Source organism: Lacerta agilis, chromosome 2 (assembly GCF_009819535.1).
Source record: "Lacerta agilis isolate rLacAgi1 chromosome 2, rLacAgi1.pri, whole genome shotgun sequence".
Lineage (NCBI taxonomy): Eukaryota > Metazoa > Chordata > Lepidosauria > Squamata > Lacertidae > Lacerta > Lacerta agilis.
In genome coordinates, this window is record NC_046313.1 from 112959757 (window position 1) to 112985758 (window position 26002).

Below are 26002 nucleotides of genomic sequence, written 5' to 3' on the forward strand. Positions count from 1 at the left end.
TAACAATCTGATCCGATACAAGAAAAATGAGAATAACTTTTCTCATAACTTCTATCAAATAAAGCAGTATTCAACAAGCCATTAAAATAAAAGAGTAAACAGTTAAATAGCAGCAAATAACTAAACCTTGCAGGAAGGTTATAAGACTGGAAGCAACACTGGGTGCTTGTGAAGTGCCTTCGGTGAGGGATTTCGGCAGAAAGACCCAAGTGGCTTGGAGGGTTAGAGGACCAAAAAGAAAAAAGTATGTGAAAGGGAAAGGGGTGGAAAGGAATTGGACTTCCTGGCGTCATTTTAATAATAAGTTATGACCAGATGAATCAGCACTGATTTCCCCCTACCCCAATGAAATTGTTGTTTGGATGACTTGACTGTGAAATCTAATTATTAAAAGATGGATTAGCAGTGAAATTGATGCTTTTCCGAGGAAACAACAACAACAACAATTCGACCGTCAGTCAGAACACAATCATTATCCATACAAATTTTAAAACACCTGAAACAACTCAGAAAGGGTTTACACCAAAACATACACTAAAAGTAGATTATACATAAAGACCCATATCGATACTATCGATTTTAACCTTACGTCGTTTAAGGGCCAAAAAAAGAAACTTGGCCACCTCAAAGGTTGTGGTACCAGTAAAATTGTTCACCAAAAACGAAACCTGACCTTCTCTATCTACCAGGCTAAGGTGGCCTAAGAGTGGAGCTATCAGTTTTTGTCTAAGGCCTACATAAAATGGAAAGACTTTGCAGCACCTTTCGAGATTTAAATCTTTTTGATAGCGGATGCTTTTATGTACCATTTCATCAGATGCCTGCATCTTAAGATACCGCCCCTTCCCATGATTTTAATCTTCCCCTCCCCACAAGAGCTGCAGTGTTCATTAAATTAATTAAATAAGCAGATTAAATCAGTTTTAAAATATGTTTGAGCGCCACTCCACCCCAAGATACTGTTGAACTAAAGCTCCCACCACTCTGAACCATCAGCCAGCTTTTCTCCCCACCTCAACTCCAATCAGCCCCAGCCAACACAGCCGATTGGCTGGGATGATGGGACTTGGGAGTCCAGCAATATCTGGAGGGCACCAATTGGGGGAGGGAGGTCTAAGGTCTTGTGGCAGGGAGTTCCGCTGATGGGGTGGCTAATTCCCTGTTTGACTCCCATCAGCCCTAACGAAAATCGCCAATGGCAAGGGATGATGGAGGTGGTAGTCCACGGGCCCACCCCTGTGCTAGACTAATAAAATATCCTTTAATTTTGTTTTTAAAAATAAAAAAGTTATCTGTTTTATTCTCTCTTTTCTTGCCGGTCTTTTCAAGAGACAAAATTACAGGTCTAAAAGGTGATTTAAAGTACCACACTGATTCCCCAAAGAGCTGTGGGAACTGTAGTTTGTTAAGGGTGCGGAGAGAAGTTAGCAGACCCCTATGTCTCCTACAGAACTGCAACTCCCACAGTTCCCCAGCAAGAGGGATGGGTTGATGATGAATCCTAGCTCTGCGAGGGGCCTCCTAACAACACCCAGCACTCTTAACAAACTACAGTTCCCACAGCTCTTTGGGGGAAGCAGTGTGGTACTTTAAACTACAGTTCCCAGGATTAAAATGTTGTGAGACTGTTGTAAATGTATCATGAGGATGGGGCCATAGTCAATAATTTCAGCCGAGTGGGCAACGCTCTCTGTGGCTGCTAGGGGTCCAGCCACCTTTGGAGGCCCACAGGTTCCCTCGCCTGTCCGATACACCCTCTTCTCTTCAAGAAATCCCTGTTAAAACTCTTCCACAGAGGCTTATGGAAGGTAGCCCTCCATTTTGTCTTTGAACCTCTATTTTTGTCTTTCCATAAATGGTAGCCTATGTTTTAAAGTAGGGCTGGAATTCCCCCCCTCCCTTTGGTTGTATTGTTTTCTCTTTTTGTGAACCGTTTTGAGTTTTTGTTTTTAACAGTCAAGTGGTGCATACCTTTTATGAAAACAGACAAACAAACAAATGGTGTTTATTCTTTCAAGGAGCTGTCTATCTCCCTCGACGGAGAAAGGCGTCGTCCTTAGATTAGGGCACAGGCAAGACTGACCTAGACGTGACGTTTATTCCTCCTGTGCATGGTTTTATTGAACAAACAAAAAGGGCAGCAAGCATCAGGGGATGCAGTGATCTGACTCCCATTCTGCCGCCCAATACAGAGGTTTTAAAAAAAATCGTTATTAAAAATGCAGTAAAATATCTACCGTATATCGCGGCGTATAAGGCGACTGGGCGTATAAGACGACCCCCCAACTTTTCATGATAAAAAACAGAATTTGGGGTATACTCACCCAAGCGCAGGACGGCCTCCGTGGCTGTTGAGGCGGCGGCAGCGGCGGCGGGAGCAGCGGGAAAAACCTCCCCGTCGCTGCACAGGAGGCCTCCGCGCTTGCTGCCCACGCCCAGCCCGGGCTCCATGGCGGCTGAGGCAGCGGTTGCGGCTGGAGCGCCGGGGAGAGGCTCCATGGTGGCTTAGACGGCGCACGCACGGCACGCTGAGTCGGCGCGCGCACGCAGCCAGTGGCGGGGCAGAACTCCAGGTCACGTCGCATGATGTTGCCGGCGTACAAGACGACCCCCGACTTTTAGAGAAGATTTTTTGGGATTAAAAAGTCGTCTTATACGCCGCGACATACGGTACGTACAGAGGACGGGATCACACTTCAAAATGACCTTAACAGATTAGAGAACTGGGCCAAAGCAAACAAGATGAATTTTAACAGGGAGAAATGTAAAGTACTACACTTGGGCAAAAAAAATGAAAGGAACAGACACCGGATGGGTGACACCTGGCTTGAGAGCAGTACATGTGAAAAGGATCTAGGAGTCTTGGTAGACCATCAACTTGACATGAGTCAACAGTGTGATGCAGCAGCTAAAAAAGCCAATGCAGGACTTCCGGCGGCGACGCAATCGCCGGGTGGTCGAGGGCTGCTTCGGGTCCGAAGCGCCCTGTCCATCCCGGGGGTTAGGAGCCGCGCTACCGCAGCGCGCGGCTCCGGTTGGGGTGCGGGAAGAGCGTCCCGCACCCTGGGCTCCCCGGCTGCGCCCGCGGAGGCTCCGAACCCTTCCCTTGCCCCCCCTGTAAAGGGGGAGTGGGGGTGAAGGGACAACGGAGCCGGGCTTACGGGGACATGCCCCAACCGGGATGTAAATGCGGCGGCAAAGCCCGCGGTGAGCGTCTAAGTTCTACCTGTGAAGAATGGAGCTAAAGGAACCCGGTGGTCGTGAGTAAATAATCTTGGCAGAAATCGTGTTTTTGGAACGATCCGGGGGGAAGGAGAAAGGCAGCCTGCCTCCCTCCCTTCGAGCCTAAGAAATTAACCAATTTGAGGGATTGCTGCCACAGAACTGGTTACAAAGTATTTAAAATCGATACATGAGACTGGCAAACTTTTTTCTTGGGAAGCTAACTAGCGGAAAATATCTCCATATAAAGTTGCAGTGTTTGCGCTCCAGCTTAGGAAAATGGCGACGAACAAAGAGACAGGGGAAGAAATATGATACCCACTTCCTCCTCCTCTGCCAGTATGTTGGGTTTCGTCCTTGAACTGGTATTGAACTCTGGACTAACAGATGAACAAAGGCTCACTGCCCTGAATGTGGAATTACTTTGTAGAAAAGTCAAAGTCTTGTGTGGGGGTCTGAAATGGAACCAACTGCCCACAGAGGAGGCTTACAAAACTTTTGACACTTTGGAAGAAAGTCTTGCCAAAGAGCTGAGAGGGTGGATGGAAAGATGGAAAGAAATGAGTGAGCTACTTCGGAGAAGAAATTCGTTCTTTGGGGGTGGCAGCCCCAAGGCGATGTCAAGATTTGTTATATCCAGTCCCCGAGGTGTGAGCTCGGGGGCCAGGGACAGAGAATTAAGGTATTTACAAGAAGAAAAGGAATGTTACAAAGAACCGGAGAAGCTGAGAGAGGAAGAGATGGATACCTCGGAGCTCGCGGCAAGGAGAGTTTTGGACTGTGCCCGGATCTGTGGACGTTTGGAGAGGGAAGCTGCAAGGAAGTTCAGTGCTGATGCCATCAGGAGAAGAATAATGGACAGAGGGGGTGTGGGGTGAAGCATTAAGTAAAATCTAAAGCAATCTGTTATGGTATTTTGAAATCGGAGGGTGAACACTGTCAACAATAGTTTGTTTTATTATTTGTTTGAACATGAAAGGAGATATTTCAAGTTTCTATGTTATAAGCAGCAGTTTAAAGGATAGAAGAGATAGATTTGATGAGGATGATTTGTGAGGATTTATGAGGATGTAGTATAAATAAAGTCAATTTAAGTGGTTTAAGTTTATAGATTAAGACGATTAAGATTAAGATGAAGATTAAGATGAATGTTTTACTTTATATATATAATTAAGTTTAATTTTTTAAATGAAGAGGTTAAAAAGTAGATTATGGATATAAACTCGAAGGTGAAAAGGCAGGGGAAGTCAACTGTCAAGATTGGAAAAAGAAAATTTTTTTTTTTGTGAGATGTCTAATTAAGAAGAAAAATCATGGCAATTTTTGTATTAGATGTGTAACTGTATTTGTTTTGTATGTGTATAAATGTAGGTGTGGTTAAGGTTGTATGTTGTTATAAGTAAAAATGTCAATAAATTCTTATAAAAAAAAAAAATAAAAAAAAAAGCCAATGCAATTCTGGGCTGCATCAATAGGAGTATAGCGTCTAGATCAAGGGAAGTAATAGTACCACTGTATTCTGCTCTGGTCAGACCTCACCTGGAATGCTGTGTCCAGTTCTGGGCACCACAGTTCAAGAAGGATACTGACAAGCTGGAACGTGTCCAGAAGAGGGCAACCAAAATGGTCAAAGGCCTGGAAACAATGCCTTATGAGGAACGGCTTAGGGAGCTGGGTATGTTTAGCCTGGAGAAGAGAAGGTTAAGGGGTGATATGATAGCCATGTTCAAATCTATAAACTGATGTCATATAGAGGAGGGTGAAAGGTTGTTTTCTGCTGCTCCAGAGAAGCGGACACGGGGCAATGGATTCAAACTACAAGAAAGAAGATTCCACCTAAACATTAGGAAGAACTTCCTGACAGTAAGAGCTGCTCGACAGTGGAATTTGCTGCCAAGGAGTGTGGTGGAGTCTCCTTCTTTGGAGGTCTTTAAGCGGAGGCTTGACAGCCATCTGTCAGGAATGCTTTGTGGTGTTTCCTGCTTGGCAGGGGGTTGGACTGGATGGCCCTTGTGGTCTCTTCCAACTCTAGGATTCTATGAAAGCCCTTTTAAAACTCTTCCGCAGAGGCTTATGGAGGGTAGCCAATGCGGGACTCGAACCCATGACCTCGGGATTAAGTCTCATGCTCTGCCAACTGAGCTAGGACTCCTCTGACAGGCAGTGCCCCCCTCTAGACTGATTGTAAGTCAGGAAGTGGGGAGGAGGGAGCTGGATGAACCAGCCTTTAGTGGGTGTGAGAAGCAGAGGAGAGGAAGGGGATTTAGGTGCTCCAGCCAACTTGACACACACCAAAACAGTCCCCTGCTGCTAGGAGCTTAGTGTGAATTTCAGGGAAGAGCTTCGCTTCGGTTCAGGAAGGGATAAGGACAGCAGCTGCACACATGTCCTGCTTTCATATCACACGGCTTCCCCACAAAAAATCCTGGGAGTTGTAGTTTGCAGAGCTACAATTCCCAGTACCCTTAACAAACTACAATGCCTAGGATAGGCGCGGGGGGGGGTGAGTGAGAAGGATATGCTATAAATGTATGTTGCGTACACAAGGAAAATATGAGTTTTGAGAAATGGGGAGAGAGAGATTGGTCACCCCCTGGTTGCTAGAGTGGAAAAAAATATCCTTCTTGGCAGCTCATGCAACCCACTATTCTGAATAATATTTTTTATAGGGTAGGGGACAGTTTGAGACTTTTAGATGTTTTGTTTGGGACGGCTGCGATAGAAACTGAATCAATAGTAACAAATTAATTCCAAATGGAGGCTCCAGCTTCAAATTGCTGGACTAAAACTTATCAGGAAGTCTCGTTTTATTCATTTGCAAATGAAGAGAGACAATGGTGGCTTGCAGGCGTTAACCAAGAAAGCAAAGACCAGGGTGATTGCATTATCACCATTTACCAACTGTGAAAGGGACACTTGGGCTTATTCTGCATAGGGTTCAACTCTTATCTGAACTGTCTCAGGAGACTTTTGCATTTCCTTGCAATCTGTCTGCACCTTTTGGAATTTATTTTCCCTCTGCACTCCACTCAGCGATGCAATTACAAATTTGCTGCAATGTAGTCCTCTGCATATTTTACTCAGAAGTAAATCTCCAAGGTGTCACAAAACACAGCTTCGTGAAAAGAGAATAGCAGAGTCCGTAAAATCTGAGCATTAACTAGAATATTGTGAATGTACAAAGACAGGATAAGTAAGCCGTATTGGGGTAAATATGATTTAAAATTATGATTAATGATTTATATGGATCAAGAAAGGAAGATTAATTGTATTTGATTAACTGGGGAAATAGTCAGGTTAAATGTCTAAACAGGAACTGCACATGCAGTCGATGGAAATAGGAATGGATTGTAAAGTGTAAGAAATTAAGTTACAGGTAGGTATCTGAAGAAGTGTGCATGCACACGAAAGCTCATACCAAGAACAAACTTAGTTGGTCTCTAGATGCTACTGGAAGGATTTTTTTTTGTTTTTTATTTTTTTTTGTATAAGAAATTCAGAGCAGAAAAGGAGGGAGGGAAAATAAGAATCCTGGAGGAGGGCGGAAACTCAATTTTTTTGAAAAAAAAATTGGTGTTAAATTTGAATTAAATTGTTAATTTGTTTAACATTTGGGAAACTAATAAAAATCAATTGGTTAAAAAAAAGGAGTAAACCCCACTGTCTGTTGACACTGCCTGTTAAAGGTTGCCAGTCCATGTTCTGCAAAATTATGGCGCATGTCACACCACGTGCCCCTGAGCGTGTGCAGAGTGCCACCCCATCCATACCCCTGTTGAGGAGAGTTAGATGGATCAATGGCCTGGCTCAGGTACAAGGCAGCTTCCTATGATTCTCTCACCATTTGGCTTGCAAAAGTAAGTAGGCAAAAAACCAAGAGGAAAATGTTCAGCCTGCTTTCATACGGCGAATTGCAAGTTAAGCCCCAGTGGAATCTGGGAAGCCAAGCAAGGTGTGAGGCCAACAACCCTCCTATGCTGTACACTAAACACCAGATTATTTTTGGGTGGGGTGGGGTGGAGGGGTATACTGCCTCTGAACCGGGATATTCAATTTTTTTTTTAGAAAAGTAAGCTATCATGTTCAGTAGACGCTGCAATAAAGTGTGGCAGTACGGAATGCTGGCTGCTGTTCAGGTTTCTAATCATTAACGGTGACATTCCCTCTAGTTCTGAACCTCAGCAGGTGAGTGCCAATCATTATTTAGCCAAAATGGCAATATACCATGAAAAAGGCCTGGAGAAACAGTCACGTTTTGCAGAAGTGCCTGAAAGCTTATTGGCAAGAGGAGCCCTTAACTAGTGGGCGAGGGAAACAGCCCACAGTTGTGTTCAGTGGTGACAGAATACAACCTACTTTTGGGGGGGCGGAGGGGGGAGAAGAGATGGAATGGAGTATTCTGGGATAGGGCAAGGCTGGCTGGCAAGCACCTTGTTGTCAAGAACAACATACAGGATCCATTGAGCAACTACCCAGTTTTTAATAGCTCCAAACATAACAAGCTCCAAACTTGTCACAAAACTTTTTTTTTTTATTCAAGATTACAAAAAAACTTGAGATAAGAAACTTTATAAATATAAAACCTCAACATGTTTTGACAGGAGTATAAAGGCGCGGGCATTCAGAACTGTAGACACTTAACAAGGGAACAAAAAAAAAATAAAATTAAAATGGTTTCATTGGTTTGCAACTGGTACCTGCTGTTCGGCTCATTTCTAGTCAACTTAATTAGCAGGATGCTTGGGAAAAAAAGCTAGGCTATTACTGAACATTTAAACAGATGGGCACAATGATGGTAGACTAATGAGAGAGAGAGAACGAGAACAATACATTAGGATCAGCTTCTGGGACAGATATTATTTGGATTCACACATCAATAGGCAAACCACAGTGACGTGTGTTTGAGGCTGATTTGCTCCTACTCCCCCCCACTTCCTGGTTCGGCCAAACCATAGTTTACTGTTAGGTTCAAATCAGGCAGACGGTTCCATACACTGAGAAGGGGGAACTTGCTGCTCTCTGGATGCTGTGAGACAACCGATCTCCAACCTCTGGCCATGGTGGCTGAGGAAGATGGGAATTAGAGGAGTCTTCAGGGCTGAAGCTTCCCCACGCCTGGGCTCCTGCAAACCATTGTTTGCCCAGTTCGAAATGTGTGTGACTCCCGAGTTACTGTCACTGTGGCTGAACTCTCTGTTGCCCATTAAATGAGAAACAGCACTTTTGTATGGGGGTATGCCAGTGTGTTAAACAAGTCTGGGACCAAACCATCCTTCTGGGGGTTGAAGAGAATGTAAAGATAGTTATTAAATTTGGGGGACTAAGGTATGGCTTATCCATACAGTAGAATGAAGTGGTATAGTCCCGGAGGTAGTAGAACGGGTTGTACCATTTTGGAACCCTGGCGGGATCCCAATTTAATTTTAATGGTGCCTGGATGGGGGCGAAGAGCTCAAGTACAAAAACAGAGATAGAATGTCTCCCCCATGACAAGAGGTGTTTTTTCCCCCTAATTTTTTCTCGCTAAGGTTTGTTTAACATGGCAGAGCTTACTCAGAAACATCAGAATGCAGATAATTAAAACACACGTGTAACATGAACAGTAGAATTAACTCTAGCTTGCAAAAAGCTCAACGTGCCCCATAAAACCTTACGCTTTCTCCACCGCCAACCTCAAATTCAAAAATGTTTCCCTTGCTCGATCTTCCCTTCCAACTCACTCCACTCCTTTCATAAATTCAAGGGGCTTAAAGCAGTGTAAAAAAAGACCCCGATTGCCTAAGCTTGGTCACTAATTGAGAACAGGCTAATGCAACATAACAAGAGGGGCGGGACATCCTGCCAAGCGATACAGGATGTTTATACGCAGAAGAAACACATGCTTTAAGAGAAATTTCGAAAAGAACTCACTTTGGCTGGGTGGTGGCTGGATTTCTGGGGTGGGGTGGGGCAGGGGTGGCCCCACACGACGGGTTAGATCACCCCTGATCCATTTGGGCATGGCTGCCTCCTACACACAGGCTGCCGAAACCAGCAGATGCATTCAGGGAGTCAGAAAAACGACACACCTTGTTGGCAAGAAGAGGAAGGATGTTCTGGACCACAAATCCCACCAGGAATTGTGGTCCAGAACATCTTCAGGGTGCCAGGGTTGGCAACAAGAAGCCCCCTTCTCCGGTTCCGCTGCCCAGAGCAAGCAGATCACTTTAACATTTGCCTGGGCTTAAATAAGCCAGCCCCAGGGAGATTTAACCCAGCAACATTATCTGCTCCCACCACCTATTCCTAAAATCCCACTAATTCCCTCCCGCCGAGTCGCATGCTCGCTCACAGCTTCGCCTTGCTCTTGGTGTGGATGAGCTCGTGCTTCTCTCGCTGCCACTTGCGGTCGAAGCCCTCCCCGCAGAAGGGGCACTCGTGGGGCTTCTTCCCGGTGTGCTGGCACTCGTGCCGGACCAGATCCGAGCGCCAGCAGAAGCCCTTGCTGCAGAAGCAGCACTCGTACCGCTTCTCCCCGGTGTGCAGCATATGGTGGCGGTTGAAGGTGGCCAAGCCGTTGAATCCCCGGCCGCATTCGGGGCACATCTTGATCTGGCTCTTGGGCGGGGCGTCTGGAGGGGAGGGAGGCTTCTTGAGCTTCGGCTTGACATCCCGAGGAGGGGGAGATGGAGGAGGAGGAGGCGGCGGGGAGGGAGGGGCCTCGGCCAGGTTTAGCAACTGGCTTCGCTTCAGCCTATCCGAGCGGCGATGCTCCTGGGCACCCCCGGCCTGCTTCCAGCGGGAGGGGAGGGCTGCGTTTGCTTTTCCGGGAAACCGGGCTCGCAGCTTCACTTCCCCGTAGCGGCCCCACTGGAAGGTCTTCTTCTTCCTTCCCACGGCGGCTTGCCCGTAACCTACCAGAAAGACAAAGTGTAGAATCATGGAGTTGGAAGGGACCCTGACCCTATCTTTTCTTTCCTTTTTTCTCCTTATGACGTTTTACATATGTTTTCTCAAATGATATAATATGTTATGTTTGGTGTATATAATTTAAATTATGACAGATCCCCTGGTAAAAACTTATAAGGGAATAGAATTGAATATTAGTTAGGGATTGGATAACAATTAAGAACAATAACCAAACCAATCGATGTTTTTCTTTCTTGTTTACAAAGTTTTTATTTTTATTTGTTAATGGAACGTATACGTTACATTTTTTTTCTTATTGGTTTACGAAATATATACTGTATAGTTTTGTTATATGATGTACAAAAGATAAATAAACGATCTTTTAGGAAGAAAAAAAAAGGAAGGGACCCTGACAGTCACCTAGTCCTACCCCTGCAATGCAGGAACCTCAGCAATCAATCAATCAATCAATCAATCAAACAAAATAAAATAATAATAATAATAGTTTATTACTTATACCCTGCCCATCTGGCTGGGTTTCCCCAGCCACTCTGTGCGGCTCCCAACAAAATATCAAAAACACGACCAAACATCAAACATTAAAAACTTCCCTAAACAGGACTGCCTTCAGATGTCTTCTAAAAGTCAGATAGTTGTTTATTTCCTTGACATCTTCCGGGAGGGCGTTCCACAGGACGGGCGCCACCACCGAGAAGGCCCTCTGCCTGGTTCCCTGTTACCTCACTTCTTGCAGGGAATTATAATGTTATAACTTCACGTATAATGGACCAAGGTCATTTGGGGCTTTAAAAGTCAGCACCAACACTTTGAATTGTGCTCGGAAACGTGCTGGGAGCCAATGTAGGTCTTTCAAGACCGGTGTTATGTGGTCTCGGCGGCCGCTCCCAGTCACCAGTCTAGCTGCTGCATTCTGGATTAGTTGTAGTTTCGGGGTCACCAGCTCCACGCAGAGCGCATTGCAGCATCCATAACAGATGGCCATTCAACCTCTGCTTAAAAACCTCCAAGGAAGGAGAGGCCGCCACCTCCTGAGGGGGACCGTTCGGCGGTCAAATGGCTCTTCCTGTCAAAAAGTTTTTCCCTCTGTTTAGTCGGAATCTCCTTCCTTGAAAGGGTGCAGTTGGAGAAGAGCGGCAAAAGCTGGGAGGGCCCTATTAAACCTTTCATTCAGAACTAGGACCTTCCTTTAAGTATGGATGGGGAACCTTTTTAAGCCCCGGGGGCCACACTGCCTTCTGGGCAACCATTTGAGGGCCAAATGTGAGTAGTGGTTAGGGCCAGAGCCAAAAGAGATTTATTTAGAGCATTTTTAACCCACTCAAAAATACTCCCCGAGTGCCTTGCATACATACAATCAATTGTGACATGACCCACAAGCATACCATCTGAAACGACAGGGCACAAAAGGAAAAAAGGGACGAGGGGAGAAGAGGAAAAAAACTAAACACAAACACCAATAAACAGTAGTTTTTATAAAGATCAGGTGGTTGTCTCTAGGTCATTTCCTGTCAAAAACGTTATGTGTTAACTACACGCACCAATTAATACCCTCCTCTTTATCTGAAACAGAAAATCTTAACACAAGCTGGCTGCAACATATGCCTTACAGCTGGTTGATAGAATTTAAAATTTTGTTTGTGAGTGGGTGTCTATCCTTTTTTCCTTTTTATTATTTTGCTCTCTATTGGCTTTGTTTGGCTTTTAGACTTTTAGAAGACATCTGAAGGCAGCCCTGCTTAGGGAAGCTTTTAATGTTTGATGGATTATTGCATTTTAATATTTTATCGGAAGCCACCCAGAGTGGCTGGGGAATAATAATAATTAATAATAATAATAATAATAATAATTATTATTATTATTATTATTATTATTATTATTATTATTATTATTATAGCGTATGTTGAAAACCTTTAATAAAATTGATTAAGACAACAACAACAAATGATTCAAACGGTGTGGGAAGAATGGAGGATATTTAAAGAATATTTAGTGAGTAATGGTATAAACGGAATCCTAATGGCAGATGTAGATTGAACCTTCATATGATTATATAAAGAAAAGGAGATAAGAAGAAAAATTTGAGTAACAAATGGAAATATATAACTGTACACTATACTAATATAATAATATAAAATGCAGTGAGGAGAATTGGAAGCTGTTCGAATGTGTGTGTGTGTGTGAGTTTGCGGATAGTAATTAAGTTTGTAAACATTTTTACTAAAGGATATAAATTGTTTGTGATGAATATGTATGTGATGTATATTTATATGTTTTTGTGATTTTAACCAATAATGAATTATATTTTAAAAAATTTAAAAAAAGACAACAACAACACTGCTCCACACTGGATCTCTTTGGAGCCAGGGATCCCGATCTTCCCACCACTAATTCCAGGCAAAACTAAGACCCCTGCTTACCTGTGTAAGTCTTGAGTGATGATGAACTGGGCTCCCCATGGGCCTCCCTCTTAGCCCAAGTTTGCAGTGGCACGGTTTCCAGCGGAACGTCCTGCTTCTTGCGAAGATCTGCAGCCTCTTCCTGCTCCTGGGGGAAAAAATGAAGAAGAAGAAGAGTTTGGATTTGATATCCTGCTTTATCACTACCCGAAGGAGTCTCAAAGCGGCTCACATTCTCCTTTCCCTTCCTCCCCCACAACAAACACTCTGTGAGGTGAGTGGGGCTGAGAGACTTCAGAGAAGTGTGACTAGCCCAAGGTCACCCAGCAGCTGCATGTGGAGGAGGGGAGACACGAACTCGGTTCCCCAGATTACGAGTCTACCGCTCTTAACCACACTGGCTCTCGAAGAGCAGAAAGAGGGAGACCACTGAGGAGCGGAGGAAAAGGAACAGAAGGCAAAAGTGCTCAAGTCACCAGTGTGGCGCAATGGTTATCGAGTGCTGGCTTATGACCCGAGAGATCGGGGTTTGAATTCCCCACTCAGCCACGAAAGGCACCGGGTGACCTTGGGCCCAGTCACCATTCTCTCAAGCCTGAGCTACCTCACAGGGCTGTTGCCAGGGGAAAGAGGAGAAACATAGAATAATAATAAACTAGAAGCAGCTCTTTAGGTAAGGCACTGGGGCGGGGTGCTGCTGCTGCTGCATGCTCCAGAGGCTCGCTCGGCTTGCACTGGAAATTTGGGGTTGTGTCCCAACCCCATTTGGGGTTGACAAGACAGAAGTACTGTTTTTGGGGGACAGGAGGAGGGCAGGTGTGGGGGACTCCCTGGTCCTGAATGGGGTAACTGTGCCCCTGAAGGACCAGGTACGCAGCCTGGGAGTCATTTTGGACTCACAGCTGTCCATGGAGGCACAGGTTCATTCTGTGTCCAGGGCGGCTGTCTACCAGCTCCATCTGGTACGCAGGCTGAGACCCTACCTGCCCGCGGACTGTCTCACCAGAGTGGTGCATGCTCTGGTTATCTCCCGCTTGGACTACTGCAATGTGCTCTATGTGGGGCTACCTTTGAAGGTGACCCGGAAACTGCAATCAATCCAGAATGCGGCAGCTAGACTGGTGACTGGGAGTGGCTGCCGGGACCACATAACACCGGTCCTGAGAGATCTACATTGGCTCCCAGTACGTTTCCGAGCACAATTCAAAGTGTTGGTGTTGACCTTTAAAGCCCTAAACGGCCTCAGTCCTGTATACCTGAAGAAGCGTCTCCACCCCCATCATTCAGCCCGGACACTGAGATCCAGCACCGAGGGCCTTCTGGCGGTTCCCTCACTGCGAGAAGCAAAGCTACAGGGAACCAGGCAGAGGGCCTTCTCGGCAGTGGCGCCCACCCTGTGGAACGCCCTCCCATCAGAGGTCAAGGGAATAAACAACTACCTGACATTCAGAAAATACCTGAAGGCAGCCCTTTTCAGGGAAGTTTTTAATGTGTGATATTTTTGTATCTGATTTTTGTTGGAAGCCGCCCAGAGTGGCCGGGGAAATCCAGCCAGATGGGCGGGGTACAAATAATAATAATAATAATAATAATAATAATAATAGACATAATAATAATAATAATAATAATAATCCTGCACTGCACAGGGTTCAGCTAGATGACCCTAGCGCTTCCTTCTATCTCGCCAAAAAAGAAACAGCGAAGTTGAAGGCACTGGCTTTTGGTTGCTTGCATTGCTGGGATGTTTGGCATTTGCAACCATTTGCTGGTTAGCAGCTGCTTGCAAGCCTGGGGGGTGGGGTGGGGGGGTAGGGAAGGAATGCAACGCCCTTACCGGTTCTTCCCCCTTTTCGGCCGCTTGCAACCTCCTCAGGAAATCTTCCGCCAGAGCCACGGCCTGCAAGCAGCTCTCCGGCACCCGTTCCTTGACCCAGTGGTGCATTTCCTTGGGCAGGACGTTGAGGAACTGCTCCAGGAGCAAGGCCTCCAGGATCTGCTCCTTGCTGCTCCTCTCCGTGTTCAGCCACTGCTGGCACAGCTCCTGGAGTCGTGCAAGGACTTCCCGGGGCCCGTTGGCCTCCTGGTAGCAGAAGCGGCGGAACTCCTGGTGCTTCTTCTCGCGTGCCAGGGCCTCGCGCCTCAAGATGGCCGCCTTGACCTTCTGGAAGTCTCCGCGGTCCTTGGCGTCCAGGCTGACGAAGGCCTTGTCCGCTTCCTCGCCCAGGGCCGGCAGCAGCCGGGTCACCCACTCCCTCCTGGGCCAGTGGCAGGCCACGGCCACCTGCTCAAAGGAGGCCAGGAAGGCCCGGGTGTCGGCCCGCGGGGCCAGCTCCTCCGGGGTCTGCTCCTCCCAGACGGAACCTTCTAGAAACTCTTGGAACTCGGTCTCCCACTGATAGTGACCGCTGCCCTCCGCTCTCGGGTGGCTCTCTTGGCGTACCGCACGTCCCCCGGCATCTGCGGAAAGGCTTGCCGAGGGGCTTTCGAGGGTTCCTGCCTCGCCGGCCCCCAATTCGAGACCTTCGGGGTCCTGCCGGAGCCGGGTGCGCTCAGCTTCGGCCCTCCAGCGTCGTGTGGCGGCCATTTTAGCTTTGCCTGCTGGAAGTACCGAAGCTCGCGACAAACGAATGGCAAAAAAATGGCAGCTTCTGGCCCTATCCTTGTGCAGCTGCTCCCGACACAACAGGACTCCCTGGGCAAGACTCGAAAAGCCGTGCAAGGGTTTCGCGGCCTGAAATTTTGTCGCCAGGGAACCGGGAGAGCTTGCAAGCAACTTTTTTCTTTTCAAAGGCTCCTTTGCTGAAAAGAGAACGCAAAACAGGGATGTCAGAAGGAACAGAAACCCACGTGCCAACAGCCACTTCCCAGGTCTTCAGAGCGCTAGGAAATTTCACGCTGAACCTTGCTGACAGATCTGGAAAAGGCAAAACTTGAGAGAGAGAGAGAGAGAGAGAGAGAGAGAGAGAGAGAGAAGCTTCTCACACTCTCTTTGCAAAGTCTTTTGCTACTGCTTACACTTGGCTGGGCCAAGAGATGCACAGCTAAATTGCTACAAATTAAAAACTTCTGCAGGGAATACAAGAAGCTGTCTTACTTACTCCTTTGCCCTTCCTTGGAGGTTTTTAAGCGGAGGTTGGAGGGCCATCTGTCATGGATGCCTCAACTGAGATTCCTGCATTGCAGGGGGTTGGACTAGATGACCCTTGGGTCCCTTCCAACTCTGCAGTTTTATGACCTAGGTAATGAGCTGTAACCTCAATGGTAGAGCACCTGCTTTGCGTTCTACAGTTCCTAGGTTCAATTCCAGGATGGGCCAGGAAAAGCCCCTGCCTAAAGTACTGCCAACCAGGGTAGACAGAACTGAAATAGACTGACTAAAGCTGATTTGGGATAAGGCAGCTTCTGGAGATGGGACTGAGCTCAGCGACAAGAGCACCCAGGGCTGAGAATTTCCCCTGCTTGACATCCCAAGGGCCACTGCCATTCAGTGGAGGCCAGTGCTTCCCAAACTTGGGTCTCCCACTGTTTTCGGACTACGGTTCCCATCATCCATGACTACTGGTCTTGCTAGCTAGAGATGATAGGAGCTGTAGTCCAAACAAAAACACACAGCAGGAGATCCAAGTTTGGGAAACCCTGGTGTAGACAATAATGTGGTGGTCAAAGGTTCTGTCTCAGTATGAGGCAACTTCCTGTATTGCTCAGCCCAGGGACAAAATGTGGCCCTCCAAGCCCCTCTACACGGCCCTTGGGAAACTCTCCCCAAGCCTGCATACCCTCCAACATTTCTCTGATGAAAACAGGGAGACCCCCGCTTAGCACCCTTTTTAAACATCTCTGCGAAAATTAACATGCTATACTGAGGAAAAACTGACACACCGGTGACTTTGTCAGCTGTGGCCCCTGGCCCCATCTATGTGGCCCCCAGAAGGTTGCAGTTCAGCCAACAACGTGCAGAGGGCCAGAGGTGTTCCAACTCCTTGCCCCTATACCTTGCTTCCAGATACCCTTCCTGTTACTTTTATTTTAAATTTTTTTATTTACTTTAACATTATTGAAACATATAAAACATAATTTCCATAACAACCCTGATCTTGTTGTTGTCGTCAGGATTGTTCCTGTTAAACCTGGTTTTAAAACTTCCACATTTAAACAAAAGCCACCATTGAGCCTCAAACATTTAGGCCCCATTTGCACTACACCCGGGAGGGGGGGGTGGCAATTTGAATGAAATATTGGGCGGCCGGTTAAGGCTCGCCCCACATAATTGATCATATGACATGGTGCACGCACACCATTCGAATGGCAATGCCCATCAATTCTGGGGGGGAGGCTGGCCCCCTCAAATATTATATTGGGGGTGAGGCCGGAGCCCCCAAAGCCCCTAGGAGTTTGCTCCTAAGCACTGCGCGTTCGAAGCAGCATCATTCCTCTTTAAACAGTCCAGGTTTCACCGACATAACTCTGGGAACTGTAGTATGTGAAAGGTGCCTAGAGATGTCAGGAGACACCCCTGTTCCCCTCAATTCCCAGAGTTCTCTGGGAAGAGGGATTCATCGTTAAACCACTCTGGGAATTGTAGCTCTCCGAGAGGAATGGATGCATGTGTCTCCTAGCAGCTCTCAGCACTCTTAAACTACAGTTCCCCAGGATTTTTTTTTGGGGGGGGAGGGAACTATGAGTGTTTAAAGTGGTATGATAATGTTTTAAATTTTGAATTTGAATTTATTTTTACGGTCACAGACCAACTCACTAAATCAACAATACAAAATACATTAAAATTTGCACAACAAATACCATAAACGCATATACAGCAGCATTTAAAATATATAGATTAGAATCAGGGCATTTAAAATATTGCCTAAAAATTGCCATTTAGGGTTCTGTTCATAGCGATAACACACACACACACACACTTGTTTTTTTAAATATATATATAATTAAATTCCCACAAATTCACATAGAATTTCAATACATATTTTTTTTCTTTTGTTTTATTTACTTCCCACCTCATTTTCCATGCCCCCTCCACCTTTTAAAACCATTAAGGCTAGTGCCCACCCCCACCAGGGTCCGACTTCCTGTGTTGTTTTTTAAGGCAGATGTTGGCTAGCCAGAGATTGAGGAAAAACTGCTCTGAGCCCTTTCAGGAATGGAAAGTGCCTCAGGGGCAGAGATTGGCAAATCCCATTTTATCACTTTGCTTTAAAGAGATTTGGGAGGGCAATCTTTTGTCTCAAGTACACTGCCATTGTCCCAGCCAGGATTGACACAAAGGCAGTCTCTTCAGGCCAGGTGTTGACATGGAAATAGCTGTAGTAGCACAGGTGAGTTTAAAAAAAAGAAAAGAGAAAGAAATCCCTGCTGCCTTTACTGCTTAGGATTTAACTGATTTTTTAAAATAAATTTGAAGAAAGGATGAAAAGATGGCGTTTCCTACTTGGCAGGGGGTTGGACTGGATGGCCCTTGTGGTCTCTTTCCAACTCTATGATTCTAAGCTTTAAAAAGGCAACAGCGAGATCTTTCGATGAAGGGTGGTATACAGGTGAAACTCGAAAAATTAGAATATCATGGAAAAGTCCATTTATGTAAGCAATTGTTTTCATTAGCTACTGGAGTTTAATATGTGAGATAGGCTCATGACATGCAAAGCGAGATATGTCAAGCCTTTATTTGTTATAATTGAGATGATTATGGCGTACAGCTGATGAAAACCCCCAAGTTGAGATTGTTCATTTGGGGGTTTCATCAGTTGTACGCCATAATCATCACAATTATAACAAATAAAGGCTTGACATATCTCGCTTTGCATGTCATGAGTCTATCTCATAAATTAGTTTCACCTTTTAAGTTGAATTACTGAAAGAAATGAACCTTTCCACGATATTCTAATTTTTCGAGTTTCACCTGTATATAAATTTCTTATTACTGCTTTGAGGGTTGTTTTTTTTTTTACAATGAAACAATGTGCAATTTTTTTACTAAAAAAATGTTGCTTAACACACGTTTATCATATAAGCATGCCACTTTTCAAAACACATTACAAAACAACAACAACGTCCTATGCCCTTTTAAAATGTATTTTTTTGGGGGGATTTGGTAGCTGTTTTTATTTTTATTTTTGTTAGGTATTTTCTGGTTTTATATCTTGATTTTATTCTGTGAACCGCCCTGAAACCCCTGGTATATAAATTTAATCAACAAACAAACAAAACCCAAATATCTGTGAGCACAAAGGAAGGATATAAACAATATATAAATGCAATAAATAATTTTTTTAACCCTGTTTTATTTGCTCTTATGTGTCAATATTGTTTTTTAGTTGCAACCCTACCTGGGACTTTACGGTGACGGTCAGGCAATTATTAATAACGATGCAAGCCATCAAATCATTACTAAATTTACACACCACTTTTCTATAAGGTTTTCAAAGCTGCTGTCCAGATAGTTACTTTTAAAAAAGCATTTAACTATTAATAGTAAACTTTAAAATACTTTTTTTTAAATAAGAAAATGAAAGCAACAGAAATTAAAAATTCAGCTGAAGAGAACAGAGAGGATTGCAGAACTGATGGATAAGAATGAGGATTATCATTTTGGGTCAGACTAAAAGGAGGGGAAACCCAGGACAGGATTCAGTGCCGGTCCTACTCAAGAGTAGACCGAATTGAGTGTATAGCCGTGTTTCATTACTTGTCCATTTAAATCACTGATCCTTTGGATAACAGCACAGTTAACAACGGCCATTGCACCATTGGTTTCTCTGTTAATGTTTGTTTTGAAACTCTTCACAGAAATACCCAAAAAAAGAAAACCCACCAAAACCCTCCAACCTAGGTCAATTCATTTCAATAGGCCTACTCTTGAGTAGGACTAGCACTGAAAACAACCCGCAGCCATCTCATCCAGGAATACAATTTCTTCTCCGGAGGGAGGAATAAGAGCTAGCCAGCGCTGCTCACACCCCTTTCTAGAAACTGGATTTAGAGGTAGACTGTGTCTGGCAATGGAGGCTCTATCTATTCAACCATTGCCACCTTGCCTAGGGAATCTGACCTCACGCACAACACATGCCAACCTGGTTTCACTTGTAAAAAGGCACAATTTACAACACCTTTCCCCCATCTGGAGACTTCCAGTTGCTTTGGTCTGGGGAAATGCGCCCTGGCATAGCGGCAGAGCAGCTGCTTCGCATGCAGAAGGTCTGCGCAATACTGAGCTAGACGTTGTTATTGCTATTATTCCTTATTCCTTCGTTCCACTTTAAGCTGCTTTTCTTTCGGAACCCTGAGGACTAGAAGCTTAAAAAGGCAGTCGCAGGTCAGTGCAAAAATCCCCATTTGGAATGCACCAGGTTGGGGAAGGTTGATCTCAAGGATGGAGCCTATATAGATATATATATAGTGGCAGGGCGTTCCAAGGGCCCAGCTTCCACCCAGTCCCAGATAATGGGTTCAAACTTACCACCGCTTCCAGCCGCTCTCCAACACGCTGTTTGCTGGAATGAATGAGACCAGACAGGGTGGGGCTCCTTCAGCAGGTTGGCCCCTCCCACCAACCCCGCCCTCTTTTCACATTAAAAAAAACCAAAACCTGGGGAAATTTTGTGGCTGGGCATCTCCCAGATTTAACCCTTTTTAGGACCTCCCAGAAAGGGGGGGGGGGAGGCTTAAGGAAAGAGGGAATCTTATCTATTCAACAAGATTTGTATACCGCTTGTTCATAAAACAAAGGAAGAATCTCAGCGGTTTACATGCAGCCAATTTGAAATATTCCTATATATCAAACTTGAAAAGCAGCAGCTTTGATAAAAATGCTCTCCTTCCCATATCCAAATATGCAGCTGGAGTTTTTAAGGAACCAGAGACCCGTGACCCTGGCAAAGCTGCTGAAAGGAAATGGGAGCTGGTTTGCATGATAATAGGAGACAAGTACTGTAAAATGTTTGACTGATTGGTTAACTGATTGGTTCAAAATTGGGAAAGGAGTACAACAAGGCTGTATATTGTCTCCCTGCTTATTTAACTTATATGCAGAATTCATCATGCGAAAGGCTGGGCTGGATGAATCCCAAACCAGAATTAAGATTGCCGGAAAAAATATCAACAACCTCAGATATGCTGATGACACAACCTTGATGGCAGAAAGTGAGGAGGAATGAAGCAACCTTTTAATGAGGGTGAAAGAGGAGAGTGCAAAATATGGTCTGCAGCTCAACATAAAAAAAACTAAGATCATGGCCACTGGTCCCATCACCTCCTGGGAAATAGAAGGGGAAGAAATGGAGGCAGTGAGAGATTTTGCTTTCTTGGGCTCCATGATCACTGCAGATGGTGACAGCAGTCACGAAATTAAAAGACGCCTGCTTCTTGGGAGGAAAGCAATGACAAACCTAGACAGCATCTTAAAAAGCAGAGACATCACCTTGCCAACAAAGGTCCGTATAGTTAAAGCTATGGTTTTCCCAGTAGTAATGTACGGAAGTGAGAGCTGGACCATAAAGAAGGCTGATCACAGATATTTGGGGGGTTTTCTGTTTGGTTGTTTATTGATTGTTTGAATTTATATACCGCCATATACCCGGGGGTTTCAGGGCGGTTCGCAGAATAAAATCAAGATATAAAACCAGAAAATACCTACGGTAATAAAAATAAAAACAGCAACCCAATACCCCGCCAAAAATTGATGCTTTTGAATTATGGTGCTGGAGGAGACTCTTGAGAGTCCCATGGACTGCAAGAAGATCAAACCTATCCATTCTGAAGGAAATCAGCCCTGAGTGCTCACTAGAAGGACAGATCCTGAAGTTGAGGCTCCAGTACTTTGGCCACCTCATGAGAAGAGAAGACTCCCTGGAAACGACCCTGATGTTGGGAAAGATGGAGGGCACAAGGAGAAGGGGACGACAGAGGACGAGATGGTTGGACAGTGTTCTCGAAGCTACCAAAGTGCAGGAGACAGTGGAAGACAGGAGTGCCTGGCGTGCTCTGGTCCATGGGGTCACGAAGAGTCGGACACGACTGAACAACAACTGTAAAAGGTTTAGGAAATATTCTGCAGACTTTCCCCCCTCTGGCGGGGCTCCTGTGGTTTTAACAGGGCGGCATTCAGCAGGTTTAATACTCTTCCCTCCCACCCACCCCACTCCCCTGCCAATCATTTTTATTTTAACACATTAAAAAATAATCACTAGATTTATATCCTGCTTTTCTTCCAAGGAGTTCAAGACATCATGCATCGTTCTTCTGCCCCCGCCCTGCTGCCTTAATCCTCACAACGGCCCTGCAAGGTTGGCTAGGATGACAGTGAGTGAGTGAGCTCACTCCTTGAGTTTCGTGGCAGAGGAAAGATCTGAACCTGGCTCTTGGTGAAAGCTTGCCCTGTTGAATTTCTGCATGTTAGACTGCTGTAAAAGGCACCTGATGTTTTAATATTTTAATGTTGCAGTTTATAGTTTAAAAAATAATTGCTTTTATGTATGTGCGTGCAGTTGTTTCAACTATTTTTATATTCCTAACATATAAAATCATGAAATTCTAGAGTTGGAAGGGTTCGAGTTGGGCAAAAGATCCCTGCATTGCAGGGGGTTGGACTAGATGACCCTGGGGTCCCTTCTAACTCTACAATTCTATGGTTGTGTGATTCTAGGAACACCCTGCAGTGCAGGCATCTCAACACAAGCATCCATGACATAAGCAGCTATCCAACCTCGGCTTAAAATCCTCCACCTTCTGAGGGACTCTATTCCACAGACACTTTTTTATATTTTGGATTGCTTTGGGGCACCTCATGGGAAGAGAGTAATAAATGAAATTTCACACACTCAAAGTGCAATCCTGAGCATTTCTGTTCAGATAAACTTGAGTCAGGTCCCTTAAATTCTTTTCTTTTCGCCAATTATTTTTTATTGCTATCCCAGAATTTTTAACAAATTGTCACCAAATCCATACAAATTCAATACAAAATTTAAAGTTGACTCCCCCCTGCCCCCAGCTGTCCCCTCTATTTTCCTCCCCCATTTGTTGCTCCCAATAAAACAACATTTTCCAACTATTATTTCAAAATGCATTCATCCCTTCTCCCTACACATCACTTGCTCAATTACCAATTTCTGCTTTGGCTTTTATACATCGTTATAACTTGTCCCTCCAAATAGTCGAGTAGAGTAAATCCTCGTCTATCTGTCTATAAGAGTTGCTCATCGGTTTTCAGGTCCCTTAACTTCAATGGGTCTACTATGAGTTAGGACTAGCATTTGCTGCAGTGTAGACAGAGAGAAGTTTTCCTCCCTATTTCCTAATACCAGAAATTTGGTATTAACCCAGTGAGGCTGAACTGTGAAGGACCACTTCACACAGCAGAGTTAACCTGCGGAACTCATTCCCACAGGAGGCAGTGATGGCCGCCAATGGGTGGCTTAGAAAGAGGATTGGACAAATCCATGGAAGATGGAGTTCTCTTTTAAAGCACATTCAAAGCACATCCTTTCCCTCAGAGAATCCTGGGAGCTGTAGTTTGCGAAGGGATCCTTGGAACTGTCACTCCGCGGCAGAAAAACTACAGGCCCCAGAATTCTTTGAGGGAAAGAATGTGCTCCAAATGTGTTTTAGAGCTACGGTGCGTAACACAGCTTTAAAGCACATTTTAAGTCCACAAACAATCCTGGGAACTGTAGTTTGTCAAGGGTGCTGGAACTGTAAACTCTGTTGAGAGGTAAACTGCAGAGACCAGAATTCTTTGTGGGTTTTTTTTCTTCCCCAAAATTTTTATTGATTTTTTAGCATAACACAAACATAAACACTACATACAGTAAAAACAATAAAAAACAATATAACCAAACAAAAATACATATTTAAACCTATCTAATCTTCTATATAACATTGTAGGTTGACTTCCTCTCATCCTCTCCGGCTGCTTCGCTCGTAAATCATCTTTAGTAATTTCCTTACCTTTTTTTTAGATTAAAACTCTAATCATTTTACCTTATCATTACTTCCTCTATTACTAAACCTAATCTAATTTATATATCTGTAGCCTACCTATTTCCACCTGTCTGCTTTAAATACTAATTTTAGCATATTTCTTCAAATAGAGACCAGAATTCTTTGAGGGAAATAATTACTTCATATAGTGTATGCAGGCAGCCAAGGATTGCGGCTTAAGTTATTCGGGACCAAAGCCTTACTCTGCAAAGTCCTAGGTGCCTTTTGTACACATGTTTAGAGCTGACCTAAAAAAAATGTGCCCGGCAGCAGACGACCAAACAAAATTTTAAAGAATTATGTTAAATTTAGGATTGAATTCTTTCATTGATTCATTACTTCTGTACGTGTCAACCCAGAAGTAAGCCCCAGTGAGTTTAATGGGACTTACTCCTAGGTAAAGACAGCAGCCTAAATTGACTTTTTTTTTTTTTTTAAAGAGTTCCACTTATCCAGGTAAACAGGTACAGGTAGGTAGCCGTGTTGGTCTGCCATAGTCAAAACAAAACAAAATTTAAAAAAAATTCCAGTAGCACCTTAGAGACCAACTAAGTATGTTCTTCGTATGAGCTTTCATGTGCATGCACACTTCTTCAGATATAGGTAAACAGGATACTTCTGTATGCCTACCATAGCTGTCAAGTTTCGGAACTGAAAATAAGGGATCAGCACCCTCACCTGTCCCAGGGACAGTCTATGGTTCTCAGGGACAGTCCACGCCGCAGTAATCCCCCCAGGCTACAAATTAATTTACACCAGGAAAGAGAAATCAGGGCAGAGAAAAGAAGGCACTTATTCACGGTTAACCTCTGGAACTCCCTGCCACAGGGAGCAGCGATGGCCACCAACTTGGATGGCTTTAGAAAAGGATTAGGCAAATTCGTGCAGGAGGAGAGGACCACTGATGGCTTCTGGCCAGGTTGGCTCTGCTCTGCCTCCAGTTAGGGGAAGCAATGCTTAATTTGAGCACTTGTTGCCGAGAAACATTCGTCTATTTTATCTTCTTCTTCTTTATATATCTGTCTGTCTGTCTGTTTGTTATTAGGTACTGTATTTATATTCCACCTTTTTCTCCAAGGAGCTCCCTGGTCCTAGTCCTCATTTAATCCCCACAACAGTCCTGTGAGGTAGGCAGGCAGGGCTGAGAAATGCAGGGACCCAAGGAGTCTCCGGACTCCAACTCTCCTTCCTGGAAATAAGGGAAATTTAAGGGATATCAACTATAAGGGATAGCAGCGGGAAACGGATTGGAATAAGGGAGTTTCCCACCAAAAAAGGGAGACTTGACAGCTATGATGCCTACTGGCAATACAGATTTTATTGCTTACTTACTTACTTACTTACTTACTTGTTTTTAAATTTATATGCTTCCCTTCCTCCAAGGATCACAGGGTATTTCAGGATCGCAGTCTGTACCTGTGCTCAGTTTAAAACTGTTCTGCCAAACAGAATTGTTAGTAATTGTCGTATATATGGCATTGTATTTACCTCAGGAATTGTTTCTACATTTCTTCATTTATTAATGCCCTTTGACATAAATGCCTCAAAGCGATTTAGACATATAGAAATATTTTAAAAAGCAGGGTTGGTTTGTTTGTTTGTTTTAAAAAAAACACCAAACAAACCTGAAAATAGGTTTCAAAACCATTCAAATAATGAACGTCGAAGGCAAGAGACTTTCATCCAAGTTGGAGAAGCTTGTGGAAACAAACAAACAAACAAAAAATGTGTCTGAAGGGCAGAGCTTGAATGACCTGGTGGGATTTTTGTTTTTTTTTTACATATGGCATGATTTTATTTCTCTCCCCCCCCCCCGATTTTATCTTTTTCATACTACAATAAAATGCTGTACAAATATTGAGGCGTATTGTCAAATTTTTACCAACATGCAAATATCTGGCTCATTTAAGGCTATATGGAACCTGTATTCTCACAACCGGAGAATACTTTTATTTATATAAATTTTATTATTTGTAAAGGGAACCTCTCCCTTTTATTGGTTATTATTACCCTTTAGAGCTGGGCTGCATCTTTGCACTTTTCCCCTTCCAGGCTGCGATGTTTTGCGGCTTAAATATTTCGTGCTTCGTTTTCTTTCTTTCTTTCTCTTTACTTTTGTTGCCAGTAGCGAAGAAAATGGAAACAAAAAAATGTCTTCAGTTTTTGTTCCTTCTGGGAAACACAGCACTCTTGAAAAGGGAATGCAAGTCCTCAGCATGGAATTGCTTTTAATTGCTTTTCATTGTTGATGTTCTCTTGTATTTGATTTCTTTTTTTGTGTGTTTTTATATCAGAAAATAAAAAAAACTTTTATTAAAATAATAATAATAATAATAATTGTTGATGTTCTCTCTTCCAGGTATTTTTAGGGGGAAGCACAAACGGAATTTTTTAAAAAAAGAAAGAAAAAGCCGCACCTGTTGAACTTCTGCCTGCCTCGTACAAGACCTGCTGGATAGCAACCTGACAGGTCTACGGAGGTTGGCGTTTCA

At 44.3% G+C, this 26002-nt stretch overlaps 1 protein-coding gene across 1 annotated transcript; it reads right to left on the minus strand.

The window, feature by feature from the left end:
• Nucleotides 1-9508: 9508 nt before the first annotated feature.
• On the minus strand, nucleotides 9509-20023 carry LOC117042737 (zinc finger and SCAN domain-containing protein 16-like). The gene is made up of 4 exons (XM_033142364.1): nucleotides 19993-20023; nucleotides 14362-15326; nucleotides 12549-12675; nucleotides 9509-10115 (listed from the first exon to the last, which is right to left on the minus strand). Exons 2-4 carry the CDS (start codon nucleotides 15109-15111, stop codon nucleotides 9550-9552), a joined length of 1443 nt encoding a protein of 480 aa, XP_032998255.1. The 5' UTR covers nucleotides 15112-15326; nucleotides 19993-20023; the 3' UTR covers nucleotides 9509-9549.
• Between the last annotated feature and the right edge of the window lie 5979 nt (nucleotides 20024-26002).

Bases quoted from the DNA above. Each gene is read 5' to 3' on its own strand.
- LOC117042737 (XM_033142364.1), bottom strand. From the start codon at position 15,111: ATGGCCGCCACACGACGCTGGAGGGCCGAAGCTGAGCGCACCCGGCTC. The intron at 12,676-14,361 runs GTAAGGGCGTTG...TTTTTCCCCCAG, and splicing joins CCGAAAAGGGGGAAGAACCG to GAGCAGGAAGAGGCTGCAGA. The intron at 10,116-12,548 runs GTAAGCAGGGGT...TCTTTCTGGTAG, and splicing joins ATCACTCAAGACTTACACAG to GTTACGGGCAAGCCGCCGTG.